Raw genomic sequence first — 15464 nt, forward strand, 5'->3', positions numbered from 1 at the left:
GAAACACTTGAGAAAGTTATATCCATAACACTCCTTTACCTCTAATTTAGTGTATATTTTCTAAAAACAAAGATATTGTCTTATGTTACCATAGTGTATGAGTACCATATACTGGCTTCTCTGGCTGCTGAGTGCCAGCATTAGTATATAAGAGTTTAAGGTACTCTTATATACTATGGTAGTACTATATTACCATAGTATAATTATCCAAATCAGGAAATTAATATCAATAAAATTATGTTATCTAGTATGTACACCTTACTCAGATTTCAAATTTTCTCACTTATTTCTGGGTCCAAGATTCCATCTAAGAATATACATTGAATTAAGTTGTCATGTCTCTTTAGACCCCTTTAATCTAAAAAGTTCCTCAGTTGATCTCTGTCTTCCATGAATTTGTCAGTGGAGAAACCTGGCACAGTAACTGACCTGAGCTTTTCCACAATGTCAAGCTCAAGAAGGACAAAGCAACGCTGAGACAGAGATTTAGTTGAGTGAAGGCCAGTAGGATTACACCTGAAAGGGGTTAGTGGACCCGTATGCGGGTTCAGATCAGCCGGCGATGGAAGTTATGTAGAGATGTCATGGCATCCATAAGCACAGGGCCTTGTGATGCTCAAAAACGTACTTGGATTGGATCAGTGTTGTTTGTCACAAAAAAGGCAACTTGTTCTTTGAGAAGCCTCGTTTTTTATTTTTTAAATGTTGATTTTTTTATGAGTAGTTGCTGTGTGGGATCTGGATATAAAGATTAAATTCTCATCAAAGAGGGAGTGAGTGATACATTATGTTCTTTGCTGCTGAAAGACCATGTGTCTTGGAGGCTGAAGCAAAGGAAATAAACACACTCTCCTGGTGTTTATGGGGTTTCCTCATTGTTCCCTGATATAATTCAGTTTAAGAGGTGGTGACAGAAGCAGATGCCCTGTATTCATGGGATGTTCCATCTCACTTCATGACTTACTGGGATCCTAATTTTTAAAATTTTCACAGTGGAATTAAGACATAATGGCTGACTCTAGCCAGACATGGTGACACATGCCTGTAGTCCAGCTCTTCAGAGGCTGAGGCAAGAGGATCATGAGCCCAGGAGGTCAAGGCTGCAGTGAGCTGTGATGGCACCACTGCATCCCAGCCTGGGTGATAGAGTGAGACACTGCCTCAAAAAAAAAAAAAAAAAAAAAAAAAGAGAGAGAGAGAAAGACATAAAGGATGATTCTGTTAACTTTTTTCTTGTTTTCATGTGATTAATATTTCAAATACAAATCTAGACTATTTGACAAAAGGTGTCTAATGAAGACTTATTTTCAAAGATATGTCCCCCAGAACTGTGACAGAAATAGCTTTTCCTGTTTTTGCTTGTTTTGATTTTTTTTTAAATTTGGCTTTGAGTTAGACATTTGGCTTGTATAGAATGGAAATTACAGCTGAATAGTTTGCAGTGAATTTGGTAAGCCAGAATGCTAGCACTCAGTAGCCAGAGAAGGCCAGGAAGGTACTCTAAGTGAGACATTTCAGCTGAGTGTGCCCTCCTTCCATGGCCAGCAAGTGTGGTGACATAGTGGATATTGTACTTCTACAGCAACAGATACCTAGTACCAACAGAATGTGTCCCATAGAGAGACCTTTTTCCTATATTTTGTGACATGCTTTCTTTCCTTGTGGATGGAACACTTCATTATTTTTCCTTCACAAAATAAGGTGCTTTTTGACTGTGTTTTCAGTTGCTATCCAAACACCATAAATAATACAGCTAACTCCCCAAAGCACTATTCTAGAGGTTCTGACACATAGAGATTTTCTTCCCATTGCTGAGAATTTTTCTGCTTAACTCACCTAGGGAACCTGATTTCAGTAGTAGACTGCTGTCAAAAGTGGAGCTTCAAGCAGGAGTTTATTCCCTTCATCCAAATGTAATACCCTCCTGATTTGTAGCGTGCGTTTCGTGCAGGCTGGAATGATAGCTAGCCCCACGTACCTTCCTAATAGCATATGCTGCAACAGAAGGACCCATCAACCTTAATGTCACTACTTCTCCTTAGTTCCTCCTATATACAATTAAAATAGTTTCCCAACTGTATTTGTTATTCTGCACTAGAAACATAATACATCGTTTTGGAAATGTTAAAATTCTGACTAAAGAGAAGACTAAAACTTGTGTTAAAGTGTGTGTGGTATGCCTTAAGCCTAGGGATAACTGATACTTCATAATTTGCTCCAGACTCAAGTGTTCAATTCCAAGTCACTTAAATACTCAGCATGATTCATCTATGGTCATAGTCTCCCTAACTGAAATAGTGTCATAATTAAAATCTTCAGTGATTTTTAAAGCCTTGGGGAAGAGAACCACATCTGAGTATGAAATTCATTTGTTTCATATACAGCTTATATACATAGCTTGAAGGTAATTTTATATAATATTTTACATAATTTTGTTAAGGCCTTATATGTGGAATTTTCCACTTGTGGCATCATGTTGGTGCTCAATGTTTGGTACACTTAAAATATTTTAACTGATAATTTAAGCACTTAGTGGCTGTATTACTTTGAGCTTGTTACTGAAGCTCTCTGCCTCAATTCAACTGTTAAATGGGGATGATAATGTGATGTGGCTTAAATCTGACTTCATTTGAAGTCCATAGCATATTTTGTGTCATATAATGAGCACATGCTGTCATTGTGGAGTGTGATTGTTCATAATAACCAGAACAGTGCCAGGGTCCATTTTTCTCTGCCCACAGCTTAAGCAACGTTAAACATTACTCACCATTGCTAGGACATTGTCCCTTGTTGTCTTGCACTTAGCTGTTAATTATGAGCGTGCTTGTTTAGGAACAGAATGTTTTCTAAACTCAACCTAATCTCACTGCTTTCCAGCTTTTACCTGTGCTCTTTTTCCTTCTAAAGAAATTATTAGTTTTCCTCGACCACAGTTTATCACAGCTGTCAGTAAAACTTGAGCATTTCTGAAAGTGTATTTCCACTGAGCTGTTGTCCAGAATGTCTTTTTTTCGGTCATTTGCTAGATTAGAAAAACAGACAAACTTGTAGCATTATTTCTAAGCTGGGATCTGTTTTTAAAAAAATCTATTGATGTAAAGGAAAATACTGAATAGAGAGGGTGACTAAAATATTTCTTTTTTTTATTTTTTATTTTTGAGACAGAGTCTTGCTCTGTCGCCCAGGCTGGAGTGCACTGGCGCAATCTCGGCTCACTGCAAGCTCCGCCTCCCGGGTTCACGCCATTCTCCTGCCTCAGCCTCTCCGAGTAGCTGGGACTACAGGCGCCCGCCACCATACCCGGCTAATTTTTTGTATTTTTAGTAGAGACGGGGTTTCACCGTGGTCTCGATCTCCTGACCTCGTGATCCGCCCGCCTCGGCCTCCCAAAGTGCTGGGATTACAAGCGTGAGCCACCACGCCCGGCCTTTTTTTTTTTTTTTTGGAGACAATCTTGTTCTGTCGCTCAGGCTGGAGTGCAGTGGCATGATCTTGGCTCACTGCAAGCTCTGTCTCTCAGGTTCACGCCGTTCTCCTGCCTCAGCCTCCCCAGTAGCTGGGACTGCAGGTGCCCACCACCACACCCGGCTAATTTTTTTTGTATTTTTTTAGTAGAGACGGGATTTTACTGTGTTAGCTAGAATGGTCTCGATCTCCTGCCCTCGTGATCCGCCCGCCTCGGCCTCCCAAAGTGCTGGGATTACAGGCATGAGCCACCGTGCCCGACCCAGATGATCCCTTTCTATGGCTGTATTTTTAACCTTTTCATTGCTCCCACCTAGAAGATGCTTCAAATAATAGAGAATCTGCTTGATTGCATCCCTGGAAACATATTAGTGGTGATAATGTTGAAAGGGGAATTGGACCCTTTAGATGTTTTAACTTCATATGCTTCTTAATGAGATTTCATTTTCCCCTTCATTTTGCATGGTTTGTTACAGGTTGAGCATCCCTAATTTGAAAGTCTGAAATTCTCCAAAATCTGAAACGTTTGAGCACCAACATGATGCCACAAGTGGAAAATTCCACATATAAGGCCTTAACAAAATTATGTAAAATATTATATAAAATTACCTTCAAGCTATGTATATAAGCTGTATATGAAACAAATGAATTTCATACTCAGATGTGGTTCCCTTCCCCAAGATGTCTCATTATATATATGCAAATATTCCAAAATTCAAAATCTGAAATACTTCTGACCCCAAGCATTTCAGAAGGAGTACTCTATGTGTATCACAAAGAAGGGCAGTTTCCCTTGGGGTCATTTTTACACCTTTGCTTATGGCATGTGAGTCTGCCAAGTTTCTTAAGCATGTTTTGATGGGAGTAGTAGCTTGTAGTTGTATGGCATGCATTAGACTATGACAGCTAAGGCCATCTGAGAGCTGAACTGTGGCAGTTATATATCTGTACCAGATCTTTAAAAAGGTAAAGCATCTGTGTGACCAAAGATCAAGGTGGGCCTCTGGAAAGTTAGGCATCAGTGCTATTGAGGATATTTTATCTCTGTTTTCTGGATTTCTTCTCTCTCTAACTGTGACGGGAATTTACTGAAATGTGTGTGTGTGTGTATATGAATATATTATATATATTCTTAGCACAGTTCTGTTTGGAAAAGATAACATTGACAAATACATCGAAACAAAAATGTAATCAGACTTCTTTTTGACATTTTCATTAAATTGTAAGGCTGGAAAACATGCATGTTCATTAAATGCATATATAAATATAAACTTTAATTCAAATACCTTATAAAATTGAATTGTTGTGTTATGAGAACATTTCCTTTATATATGTTGGAAATTTCTGTATGTCAGGGATACTCTAGATACTCATCACATAAGATTTTTCCTTATGATCCATGATTTTGTGACACATGAAGGAGATGTTCTTAGATTCTGAGTAATACGGGCAGCTCATTTTCATTTTCTAAATCTGTTTCACATTTGGAGGCACATCAGAACACACATTACAGTAGTATCTTACTTTTTGCACAAGACTCTAACTGCCTGAGAAACTAGTGTGTATTTGTACCAACATTTCTTTGATCTGTTACTTGGAGTAGCTGCAACAGCAAACAGTGATGTCACTTAGCATTTATCTGGGGTGTGGAGTGGCTTTCATAATAGGTAGGTACAGGGCTTTTTCTCTCATTTCATTTAGGACATTGAGATTCCAGAAAGTCTGATAAAGGGAAGTTCATTTATTAATGTGTTTATCCAGTAAATATTTGAGTACCTACTCTTTTCCATACACCAGGCTAGACAGTGGTAGGAGAGGGGTGAACTCACAGGTAGCGTTCCTTTCCTCACCACATTTACAGATGAGAATAAGTGAATCTAACAGAAAATGGTAAATGCAGCAACTTAAACATTTGATGTTATAGGACTGATAGACCTAAGGGGTCAGAGAAGGCTGACTGAGGAAAAGTAATATTAAAGTTTGGACCAGAAGGAAACTGGGAATTAGCTGGGTGAATTAGTATGTGGAAAGCAAGACTGAGGAATTTGGGCCTCTGCCTGAGGGAATTGGAATCATTCACGTTGATTAAATTGATCAAATAATTGATTAGAACACTTCAGGCTGACCATAGTGAGAATGTATTGGGAGGAGAGATTGGATCAGTAGAAGGCTTTTTTTTTTTTTTTTTTTTTTTTGAGACGGAGTCTCACTCCATCGCCCAGGCTGGACTGTAGTGGCGCTGTCTCGGCTCACTGCAACTTCTGCCCCCCGGGTTCAGGCAATTCTCCTGCCTCAGTCTCCTGAATAGCTGGGTTTACAGGTGGTCACCACTATGCCCAGCTAATTTTTTGTATTTTTAGTAGAGACGGGGTTTCACCATGTTGGCCAGGCTAGTCTCAAACTCCTGACCTCATGATTTGCCCACCTCGGCCTCCCAAAGTGCTGGGATGACAGGCGTGAGTCACCGCGCCCAGCCAATAGAAGGCTTTTGCAGGATTCAAGTTAGAGTAGTAGACAGTGTCCTAAACCAAGGCAGAGAGCAGTGGCAATAGGGGAGGAATAGAGGTTGAGCTGGAAGACAAAGTGAAAAAGCCTAGTGAAGTGTGATAGAAGGATTCAGGGATGGTGCCCAGGTTTCCATCTTGATTAATGAGTTAGATGTTGGTACCACTCACTAAATGAAGGAACACAGGAGGAGGAACAGGTCTGCAGGAAAAGATAAGTTCACTTACCTGCTTTTGGAGCTTTAGCTGCCTGTGGAACATCCACCCACAGGTGAGCAGGGAGAGGAATGAGCCTAGAGCTAAACAGAGAGATCTGGCTTCCAGATTAGAAAGATGTGAGTCACCAGTGTCTTGTATGCAGATTGTTGTTAAGAGGTAGAGTGAATGAGGAGATTTGGAGTGAGGGAGAAGAGAGCCAGATATAAAATCCCGAGGAACACCACTACTAGATGTTTTTAGTATACTTTTAAGGAAGAGAACCCCAGGTATGAATTGTGATCATTCTTGTTTTCATAATCTAACAGGTATGTATTTATTAGCCAAATTTTTTAGAAACTGCATTAGAATTCTGTATATTCAGAAATGGAGATGAGAATGTAAACAAATTATTACATCATTCACCTAGACAGCATTTCCCGAAACCACATAGGCCATTGACATTATACTGTTTCCCCATATGCTGAAGGCCCTGGAGTAATCCGTGCATGCTCTAATGTCTTCTGTGAACCTCCTTCTCAGCTCAGCAGCAGATGTGGCCAGCAAGGCGGATCTCCATCAGCATCTCTCCGCTCCTCCTTAAGTCTAAAACTCTCTTTTCTCTTGGCTCTTCTTATTCGAGTGATGAGGAGGAGGAGTTGCATAGTAAGTAAGCAACTTTGGTGTCCAGTGACTGTTCTTGAAGGTCTGACCAGCTCAGAAAATGCTGTAGGCTTGGTACTAAGAAATTGTTTGGGGGCTTTTAGCCTCTTGCATGCCATCCTTTGTAAGTCATTTGTCTTTATGCTTGCCTTTGAGAATTGGTTTGGATAGAACTTTTTTTTGTCTTCTGTATAGTACTAACACTGAGCCACTGGCTTCCTGATTCCAGGGCACAAGATAATCTTTCTAGCACACAGATACCCTCAAAGGTGTAGGGGATGTGTTCCCATCCCACTGTGTACTCTTTGTAATAATACTGTGTGCTAATTTCACAAAACTTTTTATTTGACCATTTAATGTAAGTTTTATTTTCCTTGTTTTGTTCTGTCTCATGGGACAGATATCTACATGTTCATCTGTGGTATTTAAAAGCTATTGTTACACTTTTTTTCTTCTCCTTTTCAGACCATTTCTTTAAAAATACCTTTTCTTTAAGATTAGACCCTATGAATTAGAGGGAGGGAGTTATATACGGTTTTTTGTTTTTTTTTTTTGTTTGTTTGTTTTGTTTTTGAGATGGAGTCTCGCTCTGTTGCCCAGGCTGGAGTGCAGTGGCACGATCTCGGCTCCCAGGTTCACGCCATTCTTTTGCCTCAGCCTCACGAGTAGCTGGGACTACAGGTGTCCGCCACCACGCCCAGCTAATTTTTTTTGTATTTTTAGTAGAGACGGGGTTTCACCATGTTATCCAGGATGATCTCGATCTCTTGACCTCGTGATCCTCCTGCCTCGGCCTCCCAAAGTACTGGGATTACAGGCGTGAGCCACAGCACCCAGCTGGAGTTATATATGTATTTATCTCCTACTTTCTCTCTCCTTTTGAACTTTTATTTTTAGTTCTTTGGATAAGCTGTAGGCTTCAGATGAATACATTCTTCCTTGATAATGCCTAGTATAAAAACTTTACAAGGTATCAATTTTAGTAAACTTGGAAAAGAAAGAAATTCCCCCTTCATGAAAATTACAGTCTTCAGTTGTGCAAGATTTCTAGAATATTCCAGGATTGCTTTTAATGGAGAGACCACTTATAATAGAAAGTTAAATAAAATTGTTTTTATGTAACTAGTATTATGAGTCTGAGACAATTACCATACCCATATGATTAAGCACCCTAATTCCCTACCACTTGCTGATTCTAAGTTTCAGTAATATTGTTTCTCAAACTGGCATTTTCACACTATTCTTAAAGGGAAGTGCCTTATGCACATTAAGACAGTTTGGTTAATTTGGTTTTAAATGGAGGCCTTATTAAGGATTTGGTATATTTTTCACTAATAAAAGATGTTTGAAAAATAGACACAGAATAAGATGATCCCATTTGTAATAGAAGGAAAGTTGTGAAAATCCACTCTAACTTTGGGTATTCAGAAATTTTCAAAGCTGTTTCATTTCAGAGTATTTGTAATAGGCCGGGTGCAGTGGCTCACACCTCTAATCCCAGCACTTTGGGAGGCCGAGGATGGGGGGATCACTTGAGGTCAGGAGTTTTGAGACCAGCCTGGCCAACATGGCAAAACCCTGTCTCTACTAAAAAAACAAAAAACAAATTAGCTGGGCATAGTGATGGGCACCTGTAGTCCCAGTTACTTGGGAGACTGAGGCAGGAGAATCGCTTGAACGTGGGAGGCGGAGGTTGCAGTGAGCCGAGATCATGCCACTACACCCTAGCCTGAGTGACAGAGTGAGACTTCATCTCAAAAAAAAAATCAAAGTATTTGTAATATACCGGGAAGTAGCCAGGTCAGCATGACAAATAAACCAAGGTCCCAGTCGGGCACAGTGGCTCATGCCTGTAATTCCAGCACTTTGGGAGGCTGAGGTGGGCGGATCACGAGGTCGGGAGTTCAAGACCAGTCTGGCCAACATAGTGAAACCCCATCTCTACTAACAATACGAAAAATTAGCCGAGTGTGGTTGCGGGCTCCTGTAATCCCAGCTATTCAGGAGGCTGAGGTAGGAGAATTGCTTGAACCCAGGAGGCGGAGGTTGCAGTGGCCAAGATCATGCCATTGCACTCCAGCCCAGGCGACAGTGTGAGACTCCATCCCCCAAAAAAAAAAACAAAAAAAACCAAGGTCCTGCTAATACAGAATTATGATCCTGTAACAGCACTGGTCACTCAGTTAATCCGACACAATGGAACCCTAAAAATACGGAAGCTTGCAGAAACTTTTGAATCAAGTATTTCTCAAAATGTGTTCCTTAAATTCAAAACTACTAGTAAGAATTATGTGTGGGCAGGGAGAACCAAAAGAAGGGAGGGGTTGGTTCATGGCCAAATATTAGTAAATTTAGGAACTCTGGGTTAAGCAGATTTAAAATGCTAACGTTGTGTTACATTGTGGATTTTCAAGGCAGTGTTCAATATACTGTTTCTCCCAAATGTATTAACTAGAAAACCACAATATGTGCAGCACTGTATACAACATTTCATGAAACTGGTGTTCCATGGAACACACTCTGAAAAATATCAACTGTGTCCGTCCAGTAGTTCCACCCTGAAGTTCCTGGCTGTAGTATAAATCTGCAGGTTATTTCATGCCTTGAAAGATAATCTAGTTGAAATATATTATTTACCTACAATAATACTTTGCAGGCTAACTTTCATGACAAGTTTCATTTTTTTTCATTTCTTTTGTCCGTAATTTTGTCATGGAAGTGGCGTTGGTTGTTTTCTACTCTTAGGTGCTCTGAAAACTTGATGACACTTTAGGAATTTCAGAGGCATTGGTGGATTAATTACTGCGTTCAGAACCACATCTAAAAGGTCATCATAACTTAACTAAAATTTTTAGCAGTGGAAAAGTTGAAAATATAGGAGTCATAGATTCTCCTAGTACTCAATCACATATGTGTTCAGTCTTTAATTTATTCCACAGATATCTGCTGGAAGCTTATGATTGGCCCTGCTTTGTGTTGGCTGGTATTTTTCTGCATTATGAATTTTATTTTTATTTAGTTCATATTACTAGGGCGGTAACTTACTAGGTAATTGCTTAAATGTATAATAGAATCCAGGCAAGCTTAGAAAATTTAATGCTGCTTATATCACTGAAGTTTCCTTGGGCAGAAAAAGTTTTAAAACCACTGATTTAAACTATCCTCTTGATTTTTTTAAGTACACTAAGGCATCATGCGATTAAAATGCTGATATTTTATACCTAGATTATGCAGAACCTGGGGATGGATCCCAGATATTCTTATTCTGCTAATCTTTCCCTCTTACCTGGCTGTTGTTACCATGTGTTGTAAGTGAAATGAATAGAAGAAGAACCCCAAATTGGGAAAAACGAAAAAAATACGGAAGGCAATCTTTTGAAGACTTAGAATTTGTTTTAAGGTTTCTTATGTATTATTCCTACCTGTTGGCAATTTAAATTTAGCCAGGTGCAATGGCTCACACCTGTAATCCCAGCACTTTGGGAAGCCGAGACAGGAGGATCGCCTGAGCCCAGGGGTTCAAGACCAGCCTGGACAACATGGCGAGTCCCTGCTTCTAAAAAAATTTGTAATAATAATAAATAAAAATAATAACTACAGTTTTGGATTTCTGTTCAGAATCTAGAACAGTTTGAGAGTTGAAGAGTTTCAAATGCTGGTAATCTTGGGGTTTTTTTGTTTGTTTTTGTTTTTGAGATGGAATCTCGCTCTGTCACCCAGGCTGGAGTGCAGTGGTGCGATCTCGGCTCACTGCAACCTTGACCTCCTGTGTTCAATCAATTCTCCTGCCTCAGCCTCCCAAGTAGCTGGGACTACAGGCATGCGCCACCACGCCTGGCCAATTTTTGTATTTTTAGTAGAGAAGGGGTTTTGCCATGTTGATCAGGCTGGTCTTGAACTCCTGACCTCAAGTGATCCGCCTGCCTCAGCCTCCCAAAGTGTTGGGATTACAGGCATGAGCCACTGTGCCTGGCCCAAATGCTGGTAATCTGGTAGTAGAACATCTTCAAATCTCTATCAGATTAAAGTTTTGCTTACAGTAATCTCAGAGATCCTTGAAACCAACCTCAAGGAAAAAGGAAGGTGTTTTGTCTAAATCGTTAAAATAGTGTTACAGAGTAACCTTTGTTTCCCTGGAATATACCTGGAAATAGTTCTCTAACTGATCTCCTGAAAACTGAAAATCACTTATCACTATGACTGAGGCCTTGCTCTCATCTAAGTCTTCAGTAACTCAATCTTTATTAACATGGTAGATCAAAATAATAATATTCCTTCTGTTTTTTTCTTCATATAGCCGTATCTCACATAGTCTTAGAATTGTAATGACCTGCGGCAGTTTATGGTCCAGTAGTTGTGGAAGGAAGAAGTATGTATCTGCCTCATTCATTTTTATCTCTATTAGCCTGGAAAGGACTTTGCCATCTGTTTTATCTCCCTCATTTCACAGATGAGGAAATGAAATCCGAAGGTCTTATCCCAAATTAGTGACAGGGCCAAGATTTGATAAGCCAGTTCTGATGCTCTTTCCTGTTTGCTAATCTATTTCTAGCAATTCTCATGAAAATATTAGAGATGAGTTAGATCTTACAGAAACATATAAAAGCAGTATTAACAGGGATAAAATATGACATTTAATTTCCTATTCTATATTCTTCCTATGATGTCATTTCAGAAGGATGGTTTGTGTAAACTGAAGATTGATAAGAACTGGAATTAAGCATGCTTCATATGTGTTTAAGCATTAGAAAAAGTTATTTGGAGTCTTTTTAGTTACTTGAATCCTGGATTAAACTTATTTTCTTTATGAGAAATTCACTGCCTACTTCTGGTTCTAATTTGAGGGTTTCGAGTTTAATTTTTCCTTCTTTCAAACCTTTAGAAGGAGGAGGTACCATGTGCTGACTTTCACATGCTGTTTTTGCTTTAGCTGTGTCATTGTGAATTTATAAATATTCTACCTGTCATCAATGTTAAATTTTTTGGTTCTAACTTTTCTTCTGCCTTGTTTTCTAGATTCACGGCCCTTCCACAGTACCTTCCACAATACCAGTGCTAATCTGACTGAGAGGTACTATAAATTTGTTACTCCTTTTTCCAGAAATAAAATGAAGAAAATTTGAAATCTCTTAGGCCATTTAATTACGTAAACTAAGTTAATTAAGCTTATTGGGTTCTTCTTTGAGTGATAAATTTGGAATAATGATTAAAAGTGGTTTTGTCGTGAAGGCTGTATCTTAAAGTTAATGTCTTCAGTAGTTTTATTAATTACACTGTCCTCATGATAAAAATTGGTTGTATTTATTGATGTGAGGGTACACTATTATTTGACTTTATGAACTTGTGCACCGTTTGCTTATGGGGATTTTTAATTCCTAAATCTAACAGTCTAACAACATTTTGTTTCATATTAGTGTCTGTGTGTGTGTGCAATAATACTCTTAGCTATTTTAAGCTTTAAAGCTGTTCTGTATACATGTAAATGATACATAGCTCTGTCGAAGTAAACGAATTGATTTTTTTTTTTTTTTTGAGACAGAGTTTCGCTCTTGTTGCCCAGTCTGGAGTGCAATGGCGTGATCTCGGCTCACTGCAGCCTCTGCCTCCCGGGTTCGGGCAATTCTCCTGCCTCAGCCTCCTGAGTGGCTGGGATGACAGGCATGCGCCACCACGCCCGGCTAATTTTGTATTTTTAGTAGAGATGGAGTTTCTCCGTGTTGGTCAGGCAGGTCTCAAACTCCCGACCTCAGGTGATCCATCTGCCTCGGCTTCCCAAAGTGCTGGGATTACAGGCGTGAGCCACCGTGCCTGGCCACAAATTGATTCTTTACTTGACGACAAGCAAAAGATTTCTGTTCTGACTCATTATTTTTACTTAGGTTTTCATGCTTATGAGACAGAATATTCTACTTGAAATATAATTGGGGTTCCTATGGCTGCCCTTTAATTTTTTCTGAGTTGCCTTCTTTTTCACAGAGGCATCAGTTATGATTCTGATTCAGAACCCTTGCAATGAATGCTTCTCTTTGCACTGCTTTTATAGCTTATTTATTCTTTCTCCTTTCTAGAGCAGTGGTTTTCATACCATTTCCCTCTTATCTTAAAAACAGAATGCTGTATTTTGTAAACAACGCATATATAAATAAACTGACTGTTGACAGGACCCCTTATGGTGCTGCTTCTGCCTGCCACCTGCCCTCTCACAGAGGCCCTAGAGGCAATCACTGCTGTTCTGTGGGAAACGTCTAAAATAACTATTTTAGAACACCTAAGCAAAGTAGTATAAATGGATGCCTTTTCTATATAACAGATTGTTTATTTGAATGCCCAGCTGTTTTTTTGTTGTTTGTTTGTTTTTTTTGAGACAGAGTCTCACTGTGTCACCCAGGCTGGAGTGCAGTGGCACAATCTCGGCTCACTGCAACCTCCGCCTCCCGGGTTCAAGCGATTCTCCTGCCTCAGCTTCCCGGGTAGCTGAGACTACAGGCGCGTGCCACCATACCCGGCTAATTTTTGTATTTTTTAGTAGAGACGGGGTTTCACTACTGTTGGTGAGGCTGGTCTCGAACTCCTGACCTTGTGATCTGCCTGCCTCAGCCTCCCAAAGTGCTGGGATTACAGGTGTGAGCACCGCACCTGCCCCAAATGCCCAGCATTTAAGAAAATTAACCATTGCAAATTTCCTAAGTTAGAACATGTCCATCTTGGATGGACTTAGATTTTATGTAGGCTTCTTGAACAGGTAGATCAGTAAATCTGAATCTACATAAAACTCCTAAAATTGATCTTTCAACACTGTGCCTCAATTCTGCCTGCTGCTCAGTACGTTCCCTCCTAAAATTGAACCTAGCTGCATGGACCAGTCCACAGTCCTGATTGTCCCGTGTGCCAAAGGCTAGAAAAAAGTTGTGATCTCTACCGTTAAGGAACTTGGGTATGTGGCCAGTCGTAAGATTCCTTGGTTTGCAACTCCTATTAACAAGTACCCTGTCATTCTGCTACATATATGGGTTTCCTTTCAAGCACCCATTTGTTGCAAAGGAGTTAGCAGATTGAGTGCTATTATAGATGAATAGATTCCATATAAAATAATTATTGAATAATTGACAGGCTCTTTTTAACATGAGGTCACTGAAAATCCATAATTAAAACATTAAAAATGGGCCAGGCAGTAGCTCACGCCTGTAATACCAGCACTTTGGGAGGCTGAGGTGGGAGGATTGTGTGAAGCCAGGAGTTCAAAATCAGCCTGGGCAACATAGCAAGACCCCATCTCTACAAAAAAAGTTTGAAAAATAGCCAGGCGTGGTGGCATGTGCCTTTAGTCCCAGCTTACCCTAGAGGCTGAGGCAGTAAGATTGCGTGAGCTCGGGAGTTCGAGACTGCACTGAGCTATCACCACACCACTCAGAGCAAGACTCTGTCTCCAAAACAAACAAGTGAACAAGAAAACATTAGTGATGGATCTAAGGAAACTTAGCCAAGTTTTGATAACAGAACCTGGGCGTTGTGGCATACTCTGTTCTATAGAAAGCCATTCAGCAGCCTTCATCTACCTTTTATTCTGCTTCACTTTTATTTAACTTCTGTAGCCCTTTAAAAAAATCGATCTTCTTGTTTTTATTTAGTATAACAGAAGAGAACTATAGTTTACTGCCACATAGCTTCTCCAAAAAAGATTCTGAATGGAAGAGTGGAACAAAAGTCAGTCGTACATTCAGCTACATCAAGAATAAAATGTCCAGCAGCAAGAAGAGCAAAGTAAGTATCACTGTGGGCATTGCTTGTGATCACCTCAGTAGGATCCTGTCATAGCCTGCATTCACACCAAAACTGGTTAAATCATGGGGACATAAATGGAAATAAATTCAGGATTACTCTCCGAAATTGTCTAATATTTAAAGGAAAATAATAAGAAAAATAGCAAGAAGTGGAACTACCAGTTACTGAGTTTTCACTATATGCTAAGTGCTTTCCATGTATTATTTAACCCTTTCAACAACCCTGTCAGGTAGGTATTATCTCTCTTTTCCAAAAGTGATGTACCTTACCGAGTTTGCTCCTCTAATGTGAAGAAGTAGTTCAGACCAGATCTCTTTGGTTTCAAATCCCATACTCTTAAACCACAGTGCTTAAATCTGTAATATCAGTTTAAATGCAACAGAAGGATTTTATGCCAAGATCAAAGGATTGAAAATATTTATATTTGGGTTTAGAGGGAAGGATTATCCCACAGAAGATTACAAGAACTTTTAAGACTAATATGATTTCTTAGATCTATTTCTAATTAGGAGCATTTAGAATATATTCTCTTAGTGATTAAGAGATTAAATAAATGTTTAAACCGTGTGTGTGTGTCTGTCTGTCTGTCTGTGTGTGTAGAAGGCTCCACTCTATCACCCAGGCTGGAGCACAGTGGCGTGACCATAGCTCACTGCAGTCTTGAACTGCCAGGCTCAAGCAATTTCCTGCCTCGCACCATAGCCTCCCGAGTAGCCAGGACTACAGTCATGCACCATCGTGCTGAGCTATGTTTTAATTTGTTTGTAAAGATGAAGTCTTGCGGTTTTGTCCAGGCCAGTCTAATGCCTTACCTCAAACACTCTTCCCGCTGCAGCCTCCCAAAGCCCTGGGTGT

At 39.8% G+C, this 15464-nt stretch overlaps 1 protein-coding gene across 1 annotated transcript in view; it reads left to right on the forward strand.

The window, feature by feature from the left end:
• Nucleotides 1-15464, forward strand: part of AKAP13 (A-kinase anchoring protein 13) — a 335978-nt gene that overhangs the window by 261484 nt on the left and 59030 nt on the right. Inside the window, exons 14-15 of the mRNA XM_030814959.1 lie at nucleotides 11844-11898; nucleotides 14456-14588. Coding sequence (XP_030670819.1) covers nucleotides 11844-11898; nucleotides 14456-14588 — 188 coding nt within the window. The remainder of the gene's footprint in view (nucleotides 1-11843; nucleotides 11899-14455; nucleotides 14589-15464) is intronic.

The sequence above is a fragment of the Nomascus leucogenys genome, chromosome 6 (assembly GCF_006542625.1).
Source record: "Nomascus leucogenys isolate Asia chromosome 6, Asia_NLE_v1, whole genome shotgun sequence".
NCBI classification, from domain to species: domain Eukaryota; kingdom Metazoa; phylum Chordata; class Mammalia; order Primates; family Hylobatidae; genus Nomascus; species Nomascus leucogenys.